General features: G+C 33.4%; 1 protein-coding gene and 1 pseudogene across 1 annotated transcript; one reads left to right on the top strand and one right to left on the bottom strand.

Moving 5' to 3' along the window:
• Positions 1–21,764, top strand: part of LOC128183957 (uncharacterized) — a 442,412-nt pseudogene that overhangs the window by 230,623 nt on the left and 190,025 nt on the right.
• LOC128183951 (uncharacterized) lies at positions 8,536–17,899 on the bottom strand. Its single transcript, XM_052853197.1, has 12 exons — positions 17,703–17,899; positions 16,831–16,926; positions 16,524–16,749; positions 12,964–13,080; positions 12,702–12,753; positions 12,398–12,540; positions 11,602–11,664; positions 10,979–11,041; positions 10,809–10,851; positions 10,489–10,561; positions 10,110–10,386; positions 8,536–9,570 (listed from the first exon to the last, which is right to left on the bottom strand). Exons 2-12 carry the CDS (start codon positions 16,879–16,881, stop codon positions 9,308–9,310), a joined length of 1,371 nt encoding a protein of 456 aa, XP_052709157.1. The 5' UTR covers positions 16,882–16,926; positions 17,703–17,899; the 3' UTR covers positions 8,536–9,307.

The following is a 21,764-nucleotide window of genomic DNA, read 5'->3' as shown; positions in this document are numbered from 1 at the left end:
GGGGTATATATACCGGTCGAGAAAATTACGGTCCGTTGCTTTCCGATCGAGGCATTCACGTTGCACGGACTTCTAAATGCATGAACTACACATTGTAGTAAAATGTAGTAATAAAGAATAATTAAAGAAATGTAGTTATAAAGAAAACAACAATCAATGAAATACAAAAATTATTTATTATTTGAAAGGATGTCCAAGGTATCCGTATTATTTTGCACATACAGTGCTGCCTTACTTCGCACGTGTGTCGTTCATACAGAGTGCATAACGTCTGCATCTTCTTGAAAACCCCGGCGACACTACATCCAACGTAGTAGCTAAATGATAGTAAATCCAAGAAAGTAACAACTTTTCCATCCGTTCCTACATAAACGTCCCGTTTCTAAAATCCATGCGATAATTGACATTGCTCGATCTGCCACAATGTGTGGTTTGCGTATGTGCGATACATACACAGGAAAACGGACTACAATTATCGAGGAATTTTGGAAGTGTCTGCGCCTGGATTTCAGTCTGTCTTGTTTCGTCGTTTATTGAATATATCTTGCCAGTGCAGTGGTTGTGATATTATTTTTGTTCAAAACGCGTAATTACAAGTCTTTTCGTCCAAGGTAACGTGTTCGGGTGTATGGAATTCCTGAATGCGGTGAAGCATGAATAGTGCTTTCGGCCTTATATAGGGGGTGTGTAGCGATGAGCAGAACAATAGAAATCGACAACTAATATGGCGGTAGTCGGAGATAGAAGGGAAATAATGCGTATTTATGAATTCATGTCAGCTTTAATATCGAAAGTAAGTCAATATACATTTTAATTATGATCATGACTTTATCAATATTAGTTCTAAAGTACAGTCTAAAATTGTGCTAATTGTATGTGAAGAAAAAATAAGTTTAAAGTAAGAAATTCTTCATTTAAAAGATATTAGACAGTGCGTAAATGTCACACAATGTATAAACTATAGAAATCCCTTCATAATTCCTTTAGATTTGAAAGCTGTTGAAAACAACTGACATTATGCTAAACAAGTAAAAAACAAGGAAAGCAACAATACCAACAAGTCACTGGGAGGGTGGCAAGTTGCCTTCTTATATGTAAGCTGCCCTAGTATGAGCATTGAGAAACAGCCTGATAAAAATAAAAACTAGCTCAAAAGCAGAAGGACAATGGACATGGGAGACTAAAAAGTAGAATGTCAGCCATACCATTTACATGAACCCTACCAAAATCAAAGTTTTGAAAGGTAAGGATTGGATCTCTTTTTATTTGTTCACATTGTTGAAAGGTATTCTTTATAATCATGATAATAACAAAAAGGTATATATGTATATTGATATTTTTATATTTGATCGAGTGTTTGGTTATAAGTAATACTTTATCAAATTACATGTATTTTTTCAGAATATGTGAGAGAAGTATTTTTAGTGATGCAATTACCGAAAAGATTCAAGGAAGATCTGAGCTACTCTAGAAACTTTTCAAGGAACTACCTGTACAAAAGAGTGAAAATGTGGACTGTAAATCAAAAAGTTTAACTTATTATATTAAGTGGAAGACAAACATTAGGAAAATAAAAAGATATTCTGGATGTGATATCTGTATTATGATGTGTTTAAAAAAGGAAATACATAGGAATTATAGATGGTTGTATGTTGTAAGTCTGGCCACTGATTTATAAATGAAATGAAGGCAATGATTCCACCCCATCCGGTGCAAATTTAAAAGGACTTAGTCATTGGATTCAAAAGCATAAATCATCAGAAATGTTTCTGTCCATTGTAAAAAGTGTTCATCTTTACCCTAAAGCGGATTCGGACGCAACCTTTTATTAAGGCGGATTCCACCTTATACTAAGGCGGATTCCACCTTATATTTAGGTGGATTCCACCTTATTTTAGGGCGGAATCTTGCATATTCCGCCTTATATTAAGGCGGATTTCAATTTATCATAAGGTGGATTCCACCTAAGATTAAGGTGGCTCTATACACCCACAGTTTATTCCAATTTTCAATAGAAGACCACAGAACATATACTTATTAAATATTAAAATGATGATAGGGATACTATAGGTATTTTTAAAGAATTTTTAAATGTTTTTTCGTGTTTTTGTAAAATATTTTTTAAAAAGATAGCTATTAACAAATTGAGAGAATTTTTTTTGTCATATGATGGATATTTCCTTCGGACACATAAAAAAGTATATAACTTTTCCTAACATTCAAAAATGTTATTATTGCAATTTTTTTAGTATTTCCCCAAAACATAATTTTTAATATTTTCTAACTCTGTTGACAAATCATCTGAAAAAGTTGCTTGATGTTATAAGAAAATGTATTTTAATAAATGTGACATAAAAAATTGAATGAAAATCATTGCAAATAAACGCAAAAAATATTTTAAATTTTATTTGGTATGAAAGTTCCTGAGGTAAGGGTTATCGTTCGTTAGTCCCAAGGCCCAAACATCTTGGGGACTTTTCATTTCTGAGTTAAAGAAAATTTCCTAAATATAATGTTGGAATGATAAATACATACGTATTTCATTATAGGCCTGTATAAGTGAATATATTCGCTTTTATGCAAAACTAAGTCAAATAAATAAAGGGGAAAATTGACTTGGCTAATAGGATTTATGTATCCCAACCTGAGAGAAATTCAAAGCAACCCTCCCATCCCCTTATTGTGGTAAGGAACATCTGTCGATATCAATGTGCATTAAATATATAATAATTGAAATACTTTCACTGCTTTAGAATTTTCTTTCACAGTATTCCACAAAAAATACGCTTTAGAAAATTTTGGAAAGATAAAAAATTTATCGCTCTCAACATGAATCGAACTCATGACCTTCAGGTTAATAGTTAACCTATTAACCCATTGCGCTACGGTGTAACATATCAATGAAGGGAAAGAAACTATTTACAAACTTATACTTGATTTTATTGTTTATTTCGATAAATAATACCACACAACGTGAAGGTGTCACATACCACATTACTTGTAAGTTATGAATTTTCCAATTATGAAATTCATTCTATTCATTTAACAAATTTTTCAAAAGAGCGGTCCCCATGCAATTCGCCTCAGTTTAAATCAGCCAAGACCGGAAGTGCATGCTTCCAGATTTACTTTTTTGCGTACTGCGTCATCAAAAAGTGGTGTATAGAGCCACCTTAAGGCGGATTCCTTTTTTGTTTTAAGGCGGATTCCTTTTTTGTTTTAAGGCGGATTTTTATTACCCGGAATACGCTTAATCTCATTTAAATATTTCGAGCCATATACCGCCCGGACTCCACCCTGAATCTGTGATATTAGTTATACATTCAGAGGAATGAAAGACGGAATCCGCCTTTCAAATTTCGCCTACATTCCGCCTTAAGTCAGGGTGGAATTTTTCGTACGGGAAGTGACAAATGGGACCTTGTTGTCTTCGTTTTTAGCTCACCTGAGCTAAAAGCTCAAGTGAGCTATTCTGATCACATTTTGTCTGTCGTCCGTCTGTCCGTCTGTGTGTCTGTCCGTCTGTAAACTTTTCACATTTTCAACATCTTCTCAAGAACTACTAGGCCAATTTCAACCAAACTTGGCACAAATCATCCTTAGGCAAAGGGGATTCAAAGTTGTGAAAATTAAGGACCACACCCGTTTTCAAGGGGAGATAATTAGAAATTAATGAAAAATTTCGAGAAATTTTAAAAAATCTTCTCCTCAAGAACCAGAGAGCCAGGAAAGCTGAAACTTGTGTGGAAGCATCCTCAGGTAGTGTAAATTCAAAGTTGTGAAATTCATGACCTCCGGGGGTAGGGTGGGGCCACAATGGGGGGTTGAAATTTTACATAGGAATATATAGAGTAAATCTTTAAAAATCTTCTTTTCAGAAACTAAACAGCCAGGAAAGCTGAAACTTGTGTGGAAGCATCCTCAGGTAGTGTAGATTCAAAGTTGTGAAATTCATGACCCCCGGGGGTAGGGTGGGGCCACAATGGGGGGTTGAAATTTTACATAGGAATATATAGAGTAAATCTTTAAAAATCTTCTTCTCAGAAACTAATCAGCCAGGAAAGCTGAAACTTGTGTGGAAGCATCCTCAGGTAGTGTAGATTCAAAGTTGTGAAAATCATGACCCCTGGGAGTAGGGTGTGGCCACAATGGGGGGTCGAAGTTTTACATAGGACAATATAGAGTAAATCTTTAAAAATCTTCTTCTCAGAAACTAATCAGCCAGGAAAGCTGAAACTTGTGTGGAAGCATCCTCAGGTAGTGTAGATTCGAAGTTGTGAAAATCATGATCCCTGGGGGTAGGGTGAGGCCACATTGGAGGGGGGGGTGTTAAAATTTTACATAGGAATATATAGAGTAAATCTTTAAAAATCTTCTTCTCAGAAACTAATCAGCCAGGAAAGCTGACACTTGTGTGGAAGCATCCTCAGGCAGTGTAGATTCAAATTTGTGAAAATCATGATCCCTGGGGGTAGGATGGGGCACAATGGGGGGGTCGAAGTTTTACATAGGAATATATAGAGTAAATATTTAAAAATCTTCTTCTCAGAAACTAATCAGCCAGGAAAGCTGAAACTTATGTGGAAGTATCCTCAGGTAGTGTAGATTCAAAGTTGTGAAAATCATGATCCCTGGGGGTAGGGTGAGGCCACATGGGGGGGGGTGTAAAAGTTTTACATAGGAATATATAGAGTAAATCTTTAAAAATCTTCTTCTCAGAAACTAATCAGCAAGATGATTCTTTATAATTGTTAAGACTTTGGCTCCAGGACAATTCTTCGGTCTCACAAGAAGGTTCAGAGTTTGATGTAGCTAAATATCCCATATATAAACAATTGTAAAGGATCTTTTTGAGAACTGCAATACTCAACATTTGATATGACTATAAAATTGAAGCAGGCAGGTATTATTTCATTAGAATCTTTTTGTATTACTGTAGTGAATTATTGCCCTTGATTTATTGATTCTTGATTATTTTAATTAATGCATCCACTGTTAACCAATTATTGTGATGATTATTTTTATACAATAATAAAACTTTAATGTATATAAGTTGTTCTGCATAAGAAGTTTTGGGTTAGGCCGGATTAGTTTGTTTATTTTTTATTTCCAATTTTTAGATACTATGAATTATTTTAGGCCGGCACATATATAGGGACAGTGTCTATAGCATTATGATGAGCGACTGTTTGGGGTTAAATTTGAACAGGTACTAATAGATTGAGTGTGTGGACATCCCTGCTCTATCTAATCTTCGATACAGAGTGTGCGGTCATTCCTGCCCTGTATCGCATTAATACAAGTGTGCTGTCATACCTGCTTGTATTGGTGGTGGTTGCGGCGGTGGTGCTTTGTATGGTCATCCCTGCTGGTGTTCAGGCCTTTCTAGCACAAGTGTGTGGCACTCCCTGCTTGCGTTAGGTTGAGCTGTTGGCGCAAGTGTGCGGTCATCCCTGCTTGCGTTAACGTTGGAACCTGTTGAGTAGCGTAGGTGTGCGGTCATCCCTCCCTGCGCAACATTGAGTCCCTATATATGTGCAGGAGCGGTGATTAAAGTCTGCTCTTGTAAATATTGGCAGCAATCAGGGCTCCATTAAGCTGACTTTATCATACCTATTGTTCCTCAGGTGAGCGATGTGGCCCATGGGCCTCTTGTTGGGTTTATATTTCAGAAGGGATAAACGATCCTCTTTAGCTAAATCATCAATTGTATTCTGTACAGAGTGCGAGCTGTAGCCCCTGGCACATAAGTGGGATTTTAGGAGTTGACTTTGCTCAGAGTATAGTTCTTGAGTTGAACAAATACGTCTGACTTTGGTGGCTAGGCCTTTTGGTATGCCTTTAAACGTATGAGGTGGGTGGCAGCTAGACGTCATTAAATAGAGGTGGGAATCTGTAGGTTTAGTATGAAGATTGAAATCGAGTTTACCATCGACTAAAGTTGAAGTAGTGTCAAGAAACGTGTTGTTGAATGAGGAAATTTCAGTCGTAAATTTGATAGAATGATGGAAAGAATTGACAAAGGTAATAAAATCATCGAGGTTGTTTCTGTTGTCAACCCACTTCATTTCGATGTCGTCTATGAAGCGCAACCAACTAAGAGGTTTGAAGGGTGACTGCGTTAGTAAGTTGCGCTCTAGATTACCCATGAATATATTGGCATAAGATGGTGCCATTTTGGTGCCCATGGCAGTGCCACTGACTTGAAGGTAGTGTTCTCCATTGAGCATAAAATTATTGAATTTTAGAACATGCTCTAGGAGCTTGGTGAGAGATTCAGTTGAAGGGATCTGAACCTCTCTAGCGTCCCATACCTCTTTACAGGCTGCAATACCTTCGTCATGCGGAATGTTGGTGTAAAGGGATGTGGCATCCATCGTCACGAGAATAGTATTATCTGGAAGATTTGAAGATGGCGTTTTGTTAAGATAATCCGTTGTATCTTTAAGATATGACGGTAAAATTTCAACATGTGGACGGAGATGAAGGTCGATGAATTCTGAAATTTTTTCAGTGGGATGTCCAATGGCACTTACTATGGGACGTCCTGGCATTCCAGGTTTGTGAATTTTTGGAAGAACATAAAATTGGCCGGTTTTCATGATCGCGGCGCCGTTCCAGTATGTTAAAATATTTAATTGTATACATGAATTTTAAACTATCAATTCTATAACAAACAATATTACCAATTACCGGTGCCGTATTTACTGCATGTGGCAATTGCAAATGATGTATACATATACTTGTACATACAATTGTATGATGTGCCAGGCCGGGTATGTGACATATTTACCCTTATACATATGTTTAAATATTTAACCCCTATTTATGATCACCGGTACATTAAATAATTAGCCTCAAGAACTTACTCTTACATAAATGTATCGTTAATTTGTAGACGTAACATTTTTGAAACCCAGAGCTAGGAAATATACTTTGAAAATGAATTACAAATGTAAATCATTGAGTTAACTTTTATTCACTAGACTTGTCGTATACTCGTACAAACTAAGTTTCAATGCCTTTAGAAACCCTGACGTGCACCTGGGCACACGACACACCTGTTGTGTATATCTTGTATATTCTGTGTTAGTTCCAGGGGTTTTCTTAAGTTTGATAAACAATAGACTTTAATTTAATATACACAAACGTGCACCTGGCCACACGACACAACTGTTGTGCATATCTTGTATATTCTGTGTTAGTTCCAGGGGTTTTCTAAAGTTGGACAAACAATAGACTCTAATTAGATATACACAAACGAACAAAACCATGTCTAGACAAACAAAGCAGTAATATCCTGCCCGATATAACAAAGGCAGTTGAGGGTCTTTTCATCTTTAACATGTATCTAGCAGATCTAGAGTTAGACCTAGAAATAATGAAAATTGAAAAAAAAAATACAAACCTTAAACCGATTATCAAATTAAATCATGCATTTTTGGTTCATTATCTTTATTTTGTTTAATAACCAGATGAATTGAGAGAGATTGAGAGAGAGAGAGAGAGAGAGAGAGAGAGAGATATTTCACCGATTAATTTACATGTATAATAGGAAACAAACATACTTTAATTAGTTTTATGCACATATTAAGATACAGAGACTGCGCTCACCCCTACCATAATTTTGAAACATACTTTAATTAGTTTTATGCACAGATTAAGATACAGAGACTGCGCTCACCCCTACAATAATTTTGAAACCCCCCAAATAAATCATAAAGAATTTTAAAACGGCAATCTGTGTCCATCGGAGCGGTGTTGATGATAGCGATCTGTGTTTAATTTTAATGGAGCGACAATTAAAACCGCCTGGAACCCCCCCCCCCCCCCCTTCCTCGGAAATTATATTATCACTCGGATGACCCCCTCCCATCCCAATAAAAGAGCTTTTGTAGTTAATATATGTTTTTATTGTTCAGCTTGATCAAACTTGACTTAAAGGGAACTTAAAGAAAGATGATTTAAAGACAACTTAAAGGGAGCGTAAATGCCTCTTAAAGATGCTTAAAGGTGGCTTAAAGATGGCTTAAAGGTGACTTAAAGAAGTTTGGACATTAAGGACCTATAAGCTCAGCTTAAAGGTGACTTAAAGGTGGCTTAAAGATTTTGTAAAATTCGATCCTACATTGTAGGCCTGCCCTACCCGAAGAAGTCATGATTTTCAGAACTTTGAATCTACACTACCTGAGGATGTCTCCACACAAGTTCAGCTTTCCTGGCTGATTGGTTTCAATATAGAAGATTTTTAAGGATTAATTCTATATACATGTATTCCTATGTAAAAATTCGACCCCCCCCCCCATTGTGGCTCCAACCTACCCCCTCTTTGCCCAAGGGTGCATTGTGTCAAGTTTGGTTGAAATTGGTCCAGCGGTTCTGGAGAAGATGTTGAAAATGTGAAAAGTTTAGGGATGGACAGACGAACGACAGACAGAATGTGATCAGAAAAGCTCACGAGCTTTCAGCTCGGGTGAGCGAAAAATTGTATGAGGTTTGTACAAGTTGTTAAGAAATCAAAAGGCCAAACCAGGATAATTTTTATTTACTTTGCCTAATACAGATAACATCTAAAATGGTATATAAATAATTCATAAGCACGTCAATATTTTTTCATTAGTAGATGTATTAGCATGCATATACACAGTTTGTACATAAATCAAATGTAAATATAATGTTCAATGACAGTGCAAAAAAGACTCGTGTAACTACAAATTACCTGCTATTTCCCCATACATAACTGTAATAAATAAAAAATAAAAATTGATTTCAACCATAACGTGATAAGGAATTTGAGCTTCAGAGAAGTTAGATATTTGAAAAACTTTAATAAAATAAGAATGTTCTAAATACTCCTATTTCCGGTCAAGCCGATTACAAGTAATTTGTCTAAAAGTTCGGCTTGGTTGCTACGCTGTTGAAAATGGTATCATAATTTGAACACATTTCTTTTTATTTTGATTGACCATCATTGTTTAGACGAAATTAAACTTTGTTTAGCAAATTTTGCTTAATAAAAAAATTAGTAGATTAATTCAGCAGAAGTATGATTGAACCTAATCACTATTCCATGTCATTAATGTAATTTTCATATTATATATTAATGTATAGTTTTATATACAATTACACACACATGTAAACACGTGTATTAGTACAATTATAATTGAATGTTTATTTCAACTATTAACTAAACAGTGCACTCATTTTTTTAGGAGGCCTAAGCAATCTCGGTAGCAAATCATATGTGTATTTAAACAAAGTAAGCTATCTATCTTTCTTCAGTTAAAAAAAAAAATTTGATATCAAGTTATGCGAAATATTCATCATCCAACACTGGGAGACTTCTACTTTTATTCTTTTGTTTCCGCCATGCTTTTTCCAGTTCCTTTGCTGTACGTTCATTCAAACTTGCAACCTGTTTGTAAAATATTGTTTCATCCCGTGACATGTTACATTTTAGGATAAGTTCATCTATTTCCCAGCACCAACGACGACATTTAGGACAGAACAGGCCTTTGTCTGTACCACAAGGCAGTTTTTCTTTTGTCCATTCATACAGTGAATCAGGAGCTATAAAAAACCAACAATTCTGCAGATTTATAGCTCTAGAGTAAATTTATAACGTTTGATTTCTTCGTCTATTGTTTTTTAATAAATTCATAATTTGGACTGCAACAAATAACCATAAAACACTCTAAAACGTGGTTTGAAAACACCTTTTTCTCAATTCGTTAGACCCCCCCCCCCCCCCCCCTTTTCTTTTTTTTTGGAAGCGACTGTTACACTGAAAATACACGTAACTTTAAAAAAATCATGATCAAAACATAAAATGTAGGACGATGATTAAAAAGGCAGACAGATATTTAAATTACTTAAATATAGTAAATGCTCTTCTGAAAGTATCGCCAGTCTTTTTATGAATAAAGAAACGGTTTTCTGAATTTAAAGGTTTCATTTTTTAATTGTTTAATAACTTAATATTTTCAGCCGCATGATAAAAAATAAAACTAGCTGCGTAAAATAATTAATAATTTCAATTGGGATATTAAGATATATATCAATTGCATACTGTATTATACAACAAATATATAAACCAATTTTTAATTTACCTGTGAAATGTCCGCAGCTCATTCGACATTTTCCGGACGTAATACGCCTATTCAATATGATGTCATTTTCCACAGATTCGTCATCATCTTCGTCATCATCTTTCTTTCTGTTTTGATTGCCAATCATTAGTTCATTTGGTGGGTGTTTCAGAGTTTCTATGACAGTTTCATCTTTAAAAATTATGCCATTTTCTTTATCGACAACCAGTACAAAAGGTCGTGGAATTTGAAGCTTAATGGAAAGAGCGTTACGTAGATCACCTATTGTTCTGACACCCTAAACGACAAAAAGATATAGAAAACGCAGAGTTATGAAAAAACTACTCAGACAGATAATTCAAACCCCACATGACTTATCAAATTAATCAAATCACTATACCTTAAGAGAACACCGGGTTTCTGTACATCCTGATAAACTTCTGAACTGTATCATCTTTTCCTCTTTAACATCGCTATAAATATCATCCGATTTGTTATCACACCCTTTATTCCAACAATTTTTAAGCACAGGTATAAAACATTTATTTTTTCTAAATTTGTTCATTTTTTTTTTATATAAAATTCAATTCAGATAAGTAATCGAAGTTCATAGAAAAATTATGAAAAATTGAATAAAGTATCTATAGTTGCAGTATAAAACAAAGCATGACCTATTTTCAGGTCTTTTGGATTTACAGATCTCAAATAGATTTGGAGTACCTTTTCTGATCAATATCAAACTGCCCCTTTTCTGTGCCATTTTCTAAAGTAAATTTAAAGGTGCGTTGTAATTGATGTTTAAAATTAATAGCAGATGAAAACTATGGCAAATGATATATATGAAAGTCATACGGTAAAATTATGCTAGCTATAATACATGTTCTAATTACCTTTCGTATGTCCATTGCATTTGCTTAATGATCCATTTTCAATGACGACTTTCTCTATATCGTCTATTAAACAAAAATTTTGGTTTTAATTTTCATATGAACAAAACAAAATGCGTGTCAAAAATACCCTGTAACTAAAAGGTTTCAGTTGTGATATTTTATTTTAATATATATTATTCCTAAATAAATCAGAAGTACGTGCAAATTTAGTTGGTTTGTAAATAGAGTTTCGTAAAGTTGTATGGACTCTGATTTGCAACGGTTATCATTAAAATTATATATTGTTTAATGTGTCTACATTGTTCAATCAAAAAAGAATTTTCATGATTAAGGGGTCGGAGTAACTCGTTTTACATTTTAAACAGTGAGTAATTATAAACGTTATCCATCTTTGGCTGTATTGAATTCAGCCAACTTTGTACCATGATGCAGTGTTTATATTTGAACATGAGCATTCTTTTTACAATTTACTATATAAATAAGCTTGATCATTGCTATGCTTACGACATAAATAGTAGCAATTCATAATATTCAATCTGTAATTCCTATAGCTATAATTATAATAGAACCCATTATTAGATATTCATTATCTTTCATATAATAAAATGAGAAACTCAAATTACCTTTGTCTTGTAGGACATTTTTAAGCAACAAAACTTCTGATTCGGCGTTATCAACCATTTGTCCTGTATAACGACAAAAATGTAACTTATTACTTTTTGAACTTCAATGATAACGTTTGTAATCAAAGTACTGAAGTACTGACGGGTGTTGATTTTATCGATTATCATTTATTTTAAAAACAACTTATCTTGCATGACAATTAGTTTCTAGTCTGTATTTGAATTACGCACTTTTTTATGATATGAATTTTGAATTTTTGACTTTTCCGACAAGAATTTCTAGAAACCCCATATGAATCATGTTGTGTAATATCTAAAGATAGCTTTCAAACTATGTATTAGTAATCAAAGCAGTTCTAAAATTGTATGGATCCAAGCACTATTGATATCGAACTCTTTAGTCTCGTTCAACCAGACTCTCGGCTGTCTCCATTAATATCCGACAAGCAAGGGAGCCTCTCTGCTTACGGAGACAGCCGAGCGTTTGGTTGATATATCAAACTCTGGCGTAAGAATACATGAGACTTTGAAAATATCTAATTTGTTCGTATCATATAAAATCAGACTATTTACAAAGTGTTTATTGATAAGTTTCTTTGAAAAACAATGCTTCAGCATACATTACATCAAATTTTTCTATTATTTCCAAGGACTAAGTTTTGCAGCGGTGATGATTTATGCGTAGGTCCAAACACTGTTTCACATTCGGTTTGCCAGAGGTAACTGCATAGGAGAGTTGATTAAAATAAACTCCCAAAAATGTATAAACGCTACTCTGTGTAACTTAACTTGTTACCTGTTTCTTCTTCTGAGCTCCTTTTACATGTACATTTTATCCAATTTAACTTAAAACCCAACAATAGAAGGATCAGTGATGTAAGAATTATCACTCCAGCAATTCCTACCGCAACATACAGGATAAATAAAGTTGACTCGTGTCTAAAAAGTAAGAACCAATATAATATAGCTACAAAGCGTAAATCATATGGGTTATAAAAATGTGGATTTTTTCTTTGTGATATTTAACCATTTATATTATTTCAGAACTTTACTTTAACATCAATGGCATGTATATGAAACTGATAGTACTCATAACTAACAAGGATTCCTTTTGTTGCTGACTTTTACCAACAGTCCTGTAGCACGTTTGGTCTAAACATAAAACATAACATAACAATTTTGTATTTATTAACTGGGGTTATCTTCTATAAACTTATAAAGTATCTTATTAATAATAATGCTTTTCAAATTGATGTACAGGTTAGGGTTGTTCTATCCCAAAAAGGTAAAAAAAAATAATTAAATAAGTATTTTTAAAACAGAAATAATATGTAATATTGTGTCGAATCTTTCATCACTTACATTTGTAGGATTCATTGGAAGGGAACCTTGCCGGACAGGGAGGATCAAACTTTGTACAGTCCAAACCAGGTTCATTGATGATTCTTTTGTTAACCTCGCTGAACCGAGCGCATAAACCTTAGATAAAAGGATATTTAAATAAAATATAAGTAAAAAAGGATTGCGAGCGCAAACGCCCGTTTCGCGCCTGCATTTTACATCCAAATATTTCGGAATTTCTGTAAGATTTTCAAAAAAAAGTTATAAACTAAAAACTAAAATCAATCCTAATTGATTTATATCAAAATAAAATTTGTATTCATTGGCAAATAATTGTTTTAAACGAAAGTTTTCCGGGGGGGGGGGGGGGGGGGGTATCTAAAAAAGTCATCATAGAAATCGGTCTCTGTGAGTGAGGAAAATATTATTTAGCGGCCGATATGTGCGTAAAACTTGATATATAATCATATGTTTACGTTAGATTTTAAAGTAAATAAAAGTAAATTTTTATTTTAATTCATATGTTTTAATTATTTTTTAGAACGTAACAAAGCAAAATGCTTTCTGGGAATGTCTTTTGGTCTGTCCCCCCCCCCCCCCCCCCCCCCCCCCCCCCCACTGTGAAACAACAAACCTTTTGGTATTGATATGCTAAATAAAAATATATAATACCCCTTCAGAAGGAATTTTTGTTTCGGGGGGGGGGGGGGGGGTAAAAAACAAATTCGGTTTCCGTTAATTCTATTATAAAATGAGCTATTTTAACAAAAAAATACAACGTTGACTCTCTTTGTTTGATCAAATCATTTATATTATTGGATATACATTGTATAAACGCTTATATTTTTAGAAATAATACATTTTATTAGACAATTATCAAAAAATGACTTTGGTTAGGCGGTTAGACAATACTATCATTTGCAGTCATTTGATTGATACATTCATATCCAACATCTCTAGTTATGGATCTTTTAATGTCATTATCATTATTGAAGAACACAGCAATGTATAAAACATTTAAAGGTTGACTTTAGAGTGGTATCGAATGCACACGAATGGTATTTTTTATACCAATTAAACGTGAAGAAGTAAACTACACTCTTTAAAAATAATTCATGCGTAAGGATATCATTCCTGTGTGTCACGAAAACATTTGAATATTATGGCTGCCAAAAATCATACTTCACAATTATTTATTATATATAACATCAGTGACTCAGCTTTTATAGAAATTTAAAAATGTCTTTCCCATAAATAAAGGCCAATGCTAAGTTATCAACATTTCTCTCTTACATGTGGGGTATACTACCCGTGTGATAAACCTTTGCTTTGACAAACGGGTGAAGCTTTATCAAAACTTCCGGTTCGAAATATTTCTGACACAGTCCCTCTCTTCAACGCTTCAGTGACCTATTTTCGAAAATTTGCTAGTTTTTCAACATATCTATATCTACTACCAAAATTGCTATTAAATGAATTTTGTCAAAGATTTAAAATACAAATATGAAGGAAAATAAATAACTGTAGCATGGGCGTCGAAATCGAGCAAAGTTAAAAAAAAATGTAACCAAAGACCTTTTTGTTGCCTGTCAAGATTATTGATAGGTTTAGCCCGCCCCCTCCCCTTTCGATTTGCTTCCGACGCCACTGTGTAGTTTATAAAACTGCAAATCACGTTAGCTATCAAGGAGTTCATCCTGACGTCGCGATGAAAACAGAACGCCTTGGTGTCGTTAATATACAAGAATGTACCGAAATAATGTTTCATACGACTTTTTTGTCCTCCATCAGTAAGCATCCGTATTCAATATTCTCAATTTTGAATCATTAGGCTAGTGTTTGTTTTATAAAACATCAACAACTACTCCTCGTTCGAGTCAATTCAAATTAACGAGCATTCGCAACTTTGTGTAACGTTATGTCAACACATTTGATTATTCAAGTCCTCTGATCAGTATTTCCATTTAATCAAGCGATTAAGCTCTAAGAAAAATTATTTCATATCATATTTACATCTACCGGGTATGATTACCTCTACTTCATACGGAAACTGATGGCAAATTCATAGCTCTTAAGATACAGACAAGACTGTAAATCTCCACGCACCAATTTTGATTGGTCGAAGCTCTGTTTATCGATTGGGCGAAACCTAGAGGTACCGAAAGGAAATCACGGACTTCACGAAATAATCATGTTGATGTCAGACTCTTATTCACGAGGTAGACAATTTGGCAGTTTCTTTGAGCTAACGTACAGTACTGATGTATAATAACAGCAATTTACTTTTTACAATCAAATAATTTGTTAAAAGAATATGAGGCCCATGAGCCACATCACTCACCCAAACAACGGCTCCTTGTTACGTTCGATTTTGTAGCATATTGTATTTCTTTTTTAAACGTGAACCCCTTTCTCTGGCCCCAGTGTTGGTCCGTGGATTATGGTTGTTTTTAACTATTTCAAATCTACAGTACACTATCTTAGTATGCTTGCATGGAAATCTCATCTCTCAAACTGTAGCTTTGTAGTTCTCGAAAAGAAAATTTTTAATCATTTTTCATAATATACATTTCTATGTTAAACTTTGAACCCCTCTTGGGCCCCAGTATTAGTCGAATGGCTACAGCGTTATTGATTTAGAATCAATATTTTTTAAAAAGACGCTTGCATAGTAACCTCACAAATTGTAGCAATTTAATTCTTGAGAAAAAGATTTTTATTTAAACATTTTTTCCTATATATTTTAAACTTTGAACCCCACCTCTGACCCCATAATTTCCGGTGCCACCATATTTCCATCATATATACTAAGTTTTGGGTAAAAATTGGCACTTCTGGAGCAGTGGTTCTGGAGAAATTTTTAAACATTTTTCCTACGTATTTCTGTGTTAAACTTTGAACCTCGCTTAGGGCCCAAGTTATGGTCCGAGGGTCACGATTTTACAATTTAGAATTATCACTATATAAACTAGCATTGGTGTAAATATAGGTACTTCTGGTGCAGTGGTTCTTGAGAAGAAGATTTTTAAACATTTTTCCAACGTATTTATGCTTAACTCTGAACCCCGCCTAGGAACCCAATTTTTGTCCGAAGGTCATGGTTTTACAATTTAGAAAATTTTCACTACATATACAAGTTTTTATGTTAAAAAAATGACATTTCTGGTGCAATGGTTCTACATACGAAGATTTTTAAAGACACACACCCTATAATCACTGTTTCGCAATGATCCCCCTTCATTTTTACAATTTAGAATTCCCTTTCCATAAGGATGTTTCGTACAAAGTTTGATTAAATTTGGCCAAGAAGTCAAGAATATGAAATGTTCACGGACGGACGGACAACGGATAACAGATGATCAGAAAAGCTCACTTAAACAGTAGGTTCAGATGAGCTAATAATGTAAATATAATCAATAAAATACTTTTCTGATGATTCATGCGGGTTATGAAGTTAGCGATAATTGCAGGACAAATTACATAACCCGCTTAAAATGAGCTAAATAAGCAAAAAACAAAAAAAAAACAAAAAACAAACAACAACAATACTGTAATCAAAAGAAAATCCTCTTTGAACTTACCCATCAAGAAAAACCTAGGTGCACAAACTTCTAATAACTGCGTCGCGTCTTTGTTGAGAACGCAATGATACACAAAATTTTCAGCTTTTGAACAGTTTTGTATCTTTCTCAACTGTCCACAACTTTTCCTCTCTGCCGCCGATGCCCATTCCTTGACGTTGGCTGGACAACGGGACACCACGGACACAGTGGGTATAGACTCAGGACATAACAGCGAAAACGAGGTCTGTAAATAAACGAATAAACTGGGTGACAGAAAATCTCACAAAAGCAAGAATATGCACAACAAACGAACGAAAATGCTTACCTCAAGAGTGATGCCGATACACAAAATGAAGCTCAGAACGTAGACTTCCATTTATGTGCAGTATCAGTGCTGGTTGTCAGCAATATTAATCTTATACTGTAGATAGGAAGAATATATATCTTTTATTAGTATTATGTTTATAGTTATATACTGTAAATCTTTCAATTCTACGGTGCAAAAAATGTCACGGTTTCTCAAAAAGTATCAATTATTTTAATATCACTCTGCAAGCAAGAAATGGCGCAATGATCAGAGTGTAAGCATTCAAACCCCTTTTAAAACTCAGTTTTAAAACTAATTATAGTATTCACGAAAGGTGTATTTTCACCGGGAAACAATAACTCGCGAAAACAGTGAAATTAAAACCTTCATGATTATTTGCCATTCTATAGTATTACGCATAACGAATAATTATTATCATAAGTTTAGTTTTGTAAATTATATTTCAGAATTAGCAGAGTAAATAGTCAATATATATATCATTGTCATCGAGCAATAAATATAACAACATGCACTAGAAAATCATTACAATCGTAAATACAACATTGTATTAAATGCATAAATTACCCGAATGAAGATTTTCATTTAACATAGAAGTGAATTATGGGACAAACATATCAATTAACTCTTTGAAAAATTCTGGAGAAATCACTCCGAAAAAAACCCTATTAAATAAACACTTCAACTTTTAAAACAGAAAATTTTTGAACTCGCAACAAATCTATGTTTACACACATCTACTTATAACAGATGGTTTACTTCCGGTAGAATAAAAAAAAATTCTTATGCCATGGTGTTTTATTCATATGGATTGTTTATTTTTAAAAAAAACTATTATAAGCATTTAGTGTAGGATACAAAAGCAAACTTACCTTAATTTACTTTGCAATTGGAAAAAGTAAAAAGAAGTGGAAGTCAAGTAAGACGGAAAAACCAATTTTAATCTCTTTGTTCTCTTAGCATGAATTGTCATTTACAGGTACAAAAAACCTTCATTCTTCCTTTAAATGAGGAAATTTAAACCCCTAAAGTAAAAGAATTAAAGGGAAAAATAGGTCAAAAGGGATCTAGGTTTTCCTCATCACTGTTGACATTCGACAAATAACCTGAAAATAAGTTGCCCCAAGATACCGAATTGCATGCATAAACATCAATTGCTTAACTGAAATCCTTTTTCAATAATAAAAAAATCTTGCTTGCATCTTGATAAATCGTTCAGTCATCATGAAATCTTCAAAATGTCGAAAATGTCATATCACACTCGCTGGGAGTTATGTTTTTCATTAGTAGTGTAAATATAATTTAGCAAAAATATGTATGCATTTAAAAAGTAATCAAAGATTGTAAATAACAATGACTACTTATTTTCAGAATAAATCCCAACAAACCATTGCTTTAAAGAAAATAAAACAACAAGCATTTCAGAGAAGAATCTATTTTTGTAGCAATTTGACCCTCTATTCCTCAAAACGAAGCATTCAAATGTTTTATACAATGAGGGTTGTTCGGTTCTTTGTTTTTTTTAATGCTATGGTACATGTATACTATGGTACATGTATGGTATGGCAATTGGGAATCTAAGTATTTCCAATGTTATGGTATAAGATTTAAATGCTATTCTTTGAGATTGCTATGCCATACTATGGTGTATGTTGGAAAAGGTATGCTTGAACTGACTTTAACCAAAAATGTGTTTTATAGTATCAGATCTCTTATTACAGCTCCGCTCTAATAGACATGACACGTTGTTTAAACAAACAAAACATTTTTTTACAACACTTTTTTGATGATGGGGTTCTCATTTCATAAGATAAAGTGACGTTTTATACGTAATATAATAATGTTGTTTTTTCTTGAATATAGAATGACATATAGAATGACATTTTTATACAGGAAAGAATCAGCTCTTCTGTACTGGAATTATGCTTTTTCTAGCTAGGTAAAATTAAACGTAAATACATTATCAGATTTGTAATCTTATTTTTTTAATAGCGGTCCAATAAAAAAAAAATAAAAACAGGCATACAAGTCATCACTTCATTGGATTGACCTTTTGAAAGTGTACATTTGCTGATGTATTAAATGGTATATCAATCATGATGGTATATATCGATATCCATACCAAAACTAAAACATTTTCACTATTTTGTTAAATATTTTTATTTCGGTTGACTGAAATGTTGTCCTGTAAATAAATATTTGCTTATAGAGTTATTTCTATATATTTATATCTACCAAGTATGATTCCCTCTATTTCTTACGGAAATTTATAGGTAATCCATAGCTCTATAGAAACAGTCATATTAAAATATACATGCACCGTTGATCGATTTGTCGAAATCTAACAGCTGCTGAAACTGACGAGAAACTGACAGGAATAAAATTGATACGCCCTGTTTATTGATTGGAAAAAGCCGCTAGCGACCAAAGAAATATATACGATATGGACCGTGCAAATTGCCCCTGAATAGTTCAGTGTTAGGGATCCTGATTACAGTTGCCGTGTTGGCAAAATAAATATTGAAAATATTCATTGTTGTACCAGCAATGAATATTTTCAATATTTATATGGTTATTATGTCTTTTTCTACTGCATAAGTAATACCTATAACAGCATGAAATCAAAGACTCATATGAAGTTAAGGGCTTTTTTTAAAAAAAAATGTTAAGGTTTCCGAATTATCAATTTCTGCTGATAAGGTTTCCTTAGCTCGTCTGTACATCAAACAAATGTGACATTTATATAGAGTCTATATTATAATAGCGTTTGCATTATATTGTATACAACGGTATTACATCCAGCATTGTAAATACATGATAAATCAAAGTACTGAAGTACTGACGTCAAAATCAACTTATCTTGCGTGGCAATTAGTTTCTAGTCTGTATTTAAATTACGCACTTTTTAATAATATGAATTTTAATTAGACTTTTCAGACAAGAATTTAGAGAAACCCCATATGAATGATGTTGTGTAGTATTTAAAGATAGATTTCAAACTATGTACTGTGGTTTCATTAATTTTCGTGAGTATCAATTTTCGTGGATTTTTGAAAAACTACAGTTTCAAGGATACGTAATTTCGTGGCCAATGATCCTATAAATACAAAATGTTAGTTGAAATTGAACTTCAATAAACATTTAATTTCGTGGATCAACTTAACAACGAAATCCACGAAAATTGGTATTCAACGAATATTGATGAAACCACAGTATTAATAATCGAAACAATTCTAAAAATTGTATGGATCCAAGCACTATTGATATTGAACTCCAGTCTCGTTCAACCAGACGCTCAGCTTTCTCTGTTAATCTCCGACAAGCAAGAGAGCCTCTCTGTTTGTCGGAGATTTACGGAGACAGCCGAGCTTTTGGTTGAACGAGACTATATCAAACTCTGGCGTAGGAATACATGAGACTACATAAATATCTAAATTGTTCGTATTATAAAAACTCTTAATATTTTCAAAGTGCTTATAGATAAGTTTCCTTGAAAAACAATGCTTCAGCATACATTACATCGGATTATTCAAGAACGAAGACTTGTCAGAGGTGATGATTTGTGCTTTGGTCAAAACACTGTTTACTTTTAGTTTGCCAGAGTGACTGCATAAGAGAGTTGATTAAAATCAACTCCCAAAAAACAAACAATGTAACACCGTGTGGTCATGTTTATATCTTTCTTCAATTGAACACTGTATCCATGTTTTGTTTTTAATTTGATATGTAGTCACACTTATTTGACTCCACAATGTGTTCGAATGAATGAAATATTCGATTGTGGTAGAGAATGAAAAGCGGCCTCATCCTTATTTAGAAGATGTGTAGCGTTAAGCTTAAGAATAATATTCATAATCTTATATGGAAGTAGTCAGAAATAAAAGGGAAGTAATTAGAATTTATGAAAAAAATAATACCGAATAGTATTGCTAGTGACAAGACAGCATTTTGAACCGACTTAAGATGCAATTTCGCAAATCTCATATATATAAAATGATAGACTCTTGCCCATAGGGTCTATAACCACTTTTACATCTTTTGTACTTGTACAGTGTGCTCAACTAAAAGGTGTTAAGTTTGCCTTTAGTGTTTCAAAAATCAATATTCAATGAGAAAATAATAGTTATTCAGGAAAGAATTTTTTTTAACATGATTTTTTTTTAATTACTGGAGGAATAATTTAAATCTTGTAGGAATTATATTTTCTATAGGATAAATGAACTTCCAACGGAGGAATACTTCTGAAAGTTTCTTAAAGGTCATGAAAACTTCCCACAGGATTTTAAAATCTCGTGGGATTGAGTTTTGTTGAAGTCATACAGAAATTCAGTCATATAGGAAATGTTCTATTCCTTTAGAGAATTCTTTTCCTTTCGGAAAACAATGCTTCTTGTAGGAATTTTGGTCAAAGTATATATCTGACCCAAAAGGCGAGATACATCAGTAATAAAAGTAATAAAGTAATAAAAAAAACTCTTTTATGCATGGCCTGATATACGAAATATTTGAATTTATTGCAACATTTACTTTAGACGCGTGCAAAATGCCACTTGTGCACTATTATAGTTATCCGGCAGAGTGATATGAATCTGTGTCAGGTTTACGTTGTTGTTACGATTATTTTAATTCTTTTTTTTTTTTGATTTTAACCTTACGCTTTTTAAAATAAACATTCCTGTTCCATTGGTATGATGGCATATTTCTGCCAAATAGTTATGGTGAATTGTCAAGTCGACTTGTCATATATTAATATCAATTGTTTAGATCTTTATGTTGTCACAAAAGGATCATCATGAATAGGGAATCAATAGTTTGCAATTAAATAGTGTTTTTTATCACTGACTGTCATATACTTGTCATCATAATAGCTGACAAGTCAAAATAAAAATTTAACAAAAAACCCATAAAGATCTGACGAGGCAACATACAGATCT

Source organism: Crassostrea angulata, chromosome 5, assembly GCF_025612915.1.
Source record: "Crassostrea angulata isolate pt1a10 chromosome 5, ASM2561291v2, whole genome shotgun sequence".
Classification (NCBI taxonomy): domain Eukaryota; kingdom Metazoa; phylum Mollusca; class Bivalvia; order Ostreida; family Ostreidae; genus Magallana; species Magallana angulata.
Note: the sequence above shows the minus strand (reverse complement) of the source record. Positions and strands in the feature narration are given on the sequence as shown.

What these genes read in the sequence shown, in the direction of transcription:
- LOC128183951 (XM_052853197.1), bottom strand. Translation starts at nt 16,881, where the DNA reads ATGGAAGTCTACGTTCTGAGCTTCATTTTGTGTATCGGCATCACTCTT. An exon ending in ATGCAATGGACATACGAAAG is followed by an intron (nt 10,852 to 10,978) that starts GTAATTAGAACA and finishes AATTTACTTTAG; the next exon opens with AAAATGGCACAGAAAAGGGG. An exon ending in TTTGATATTGATCAGAAAAG is followed by an intron (nt 10,562 to 10,808) that starts GTACTCCAAATC and finishes TGATATTTATAG; the next exon opens with CGATGTTAAAGAGGAAAAGA.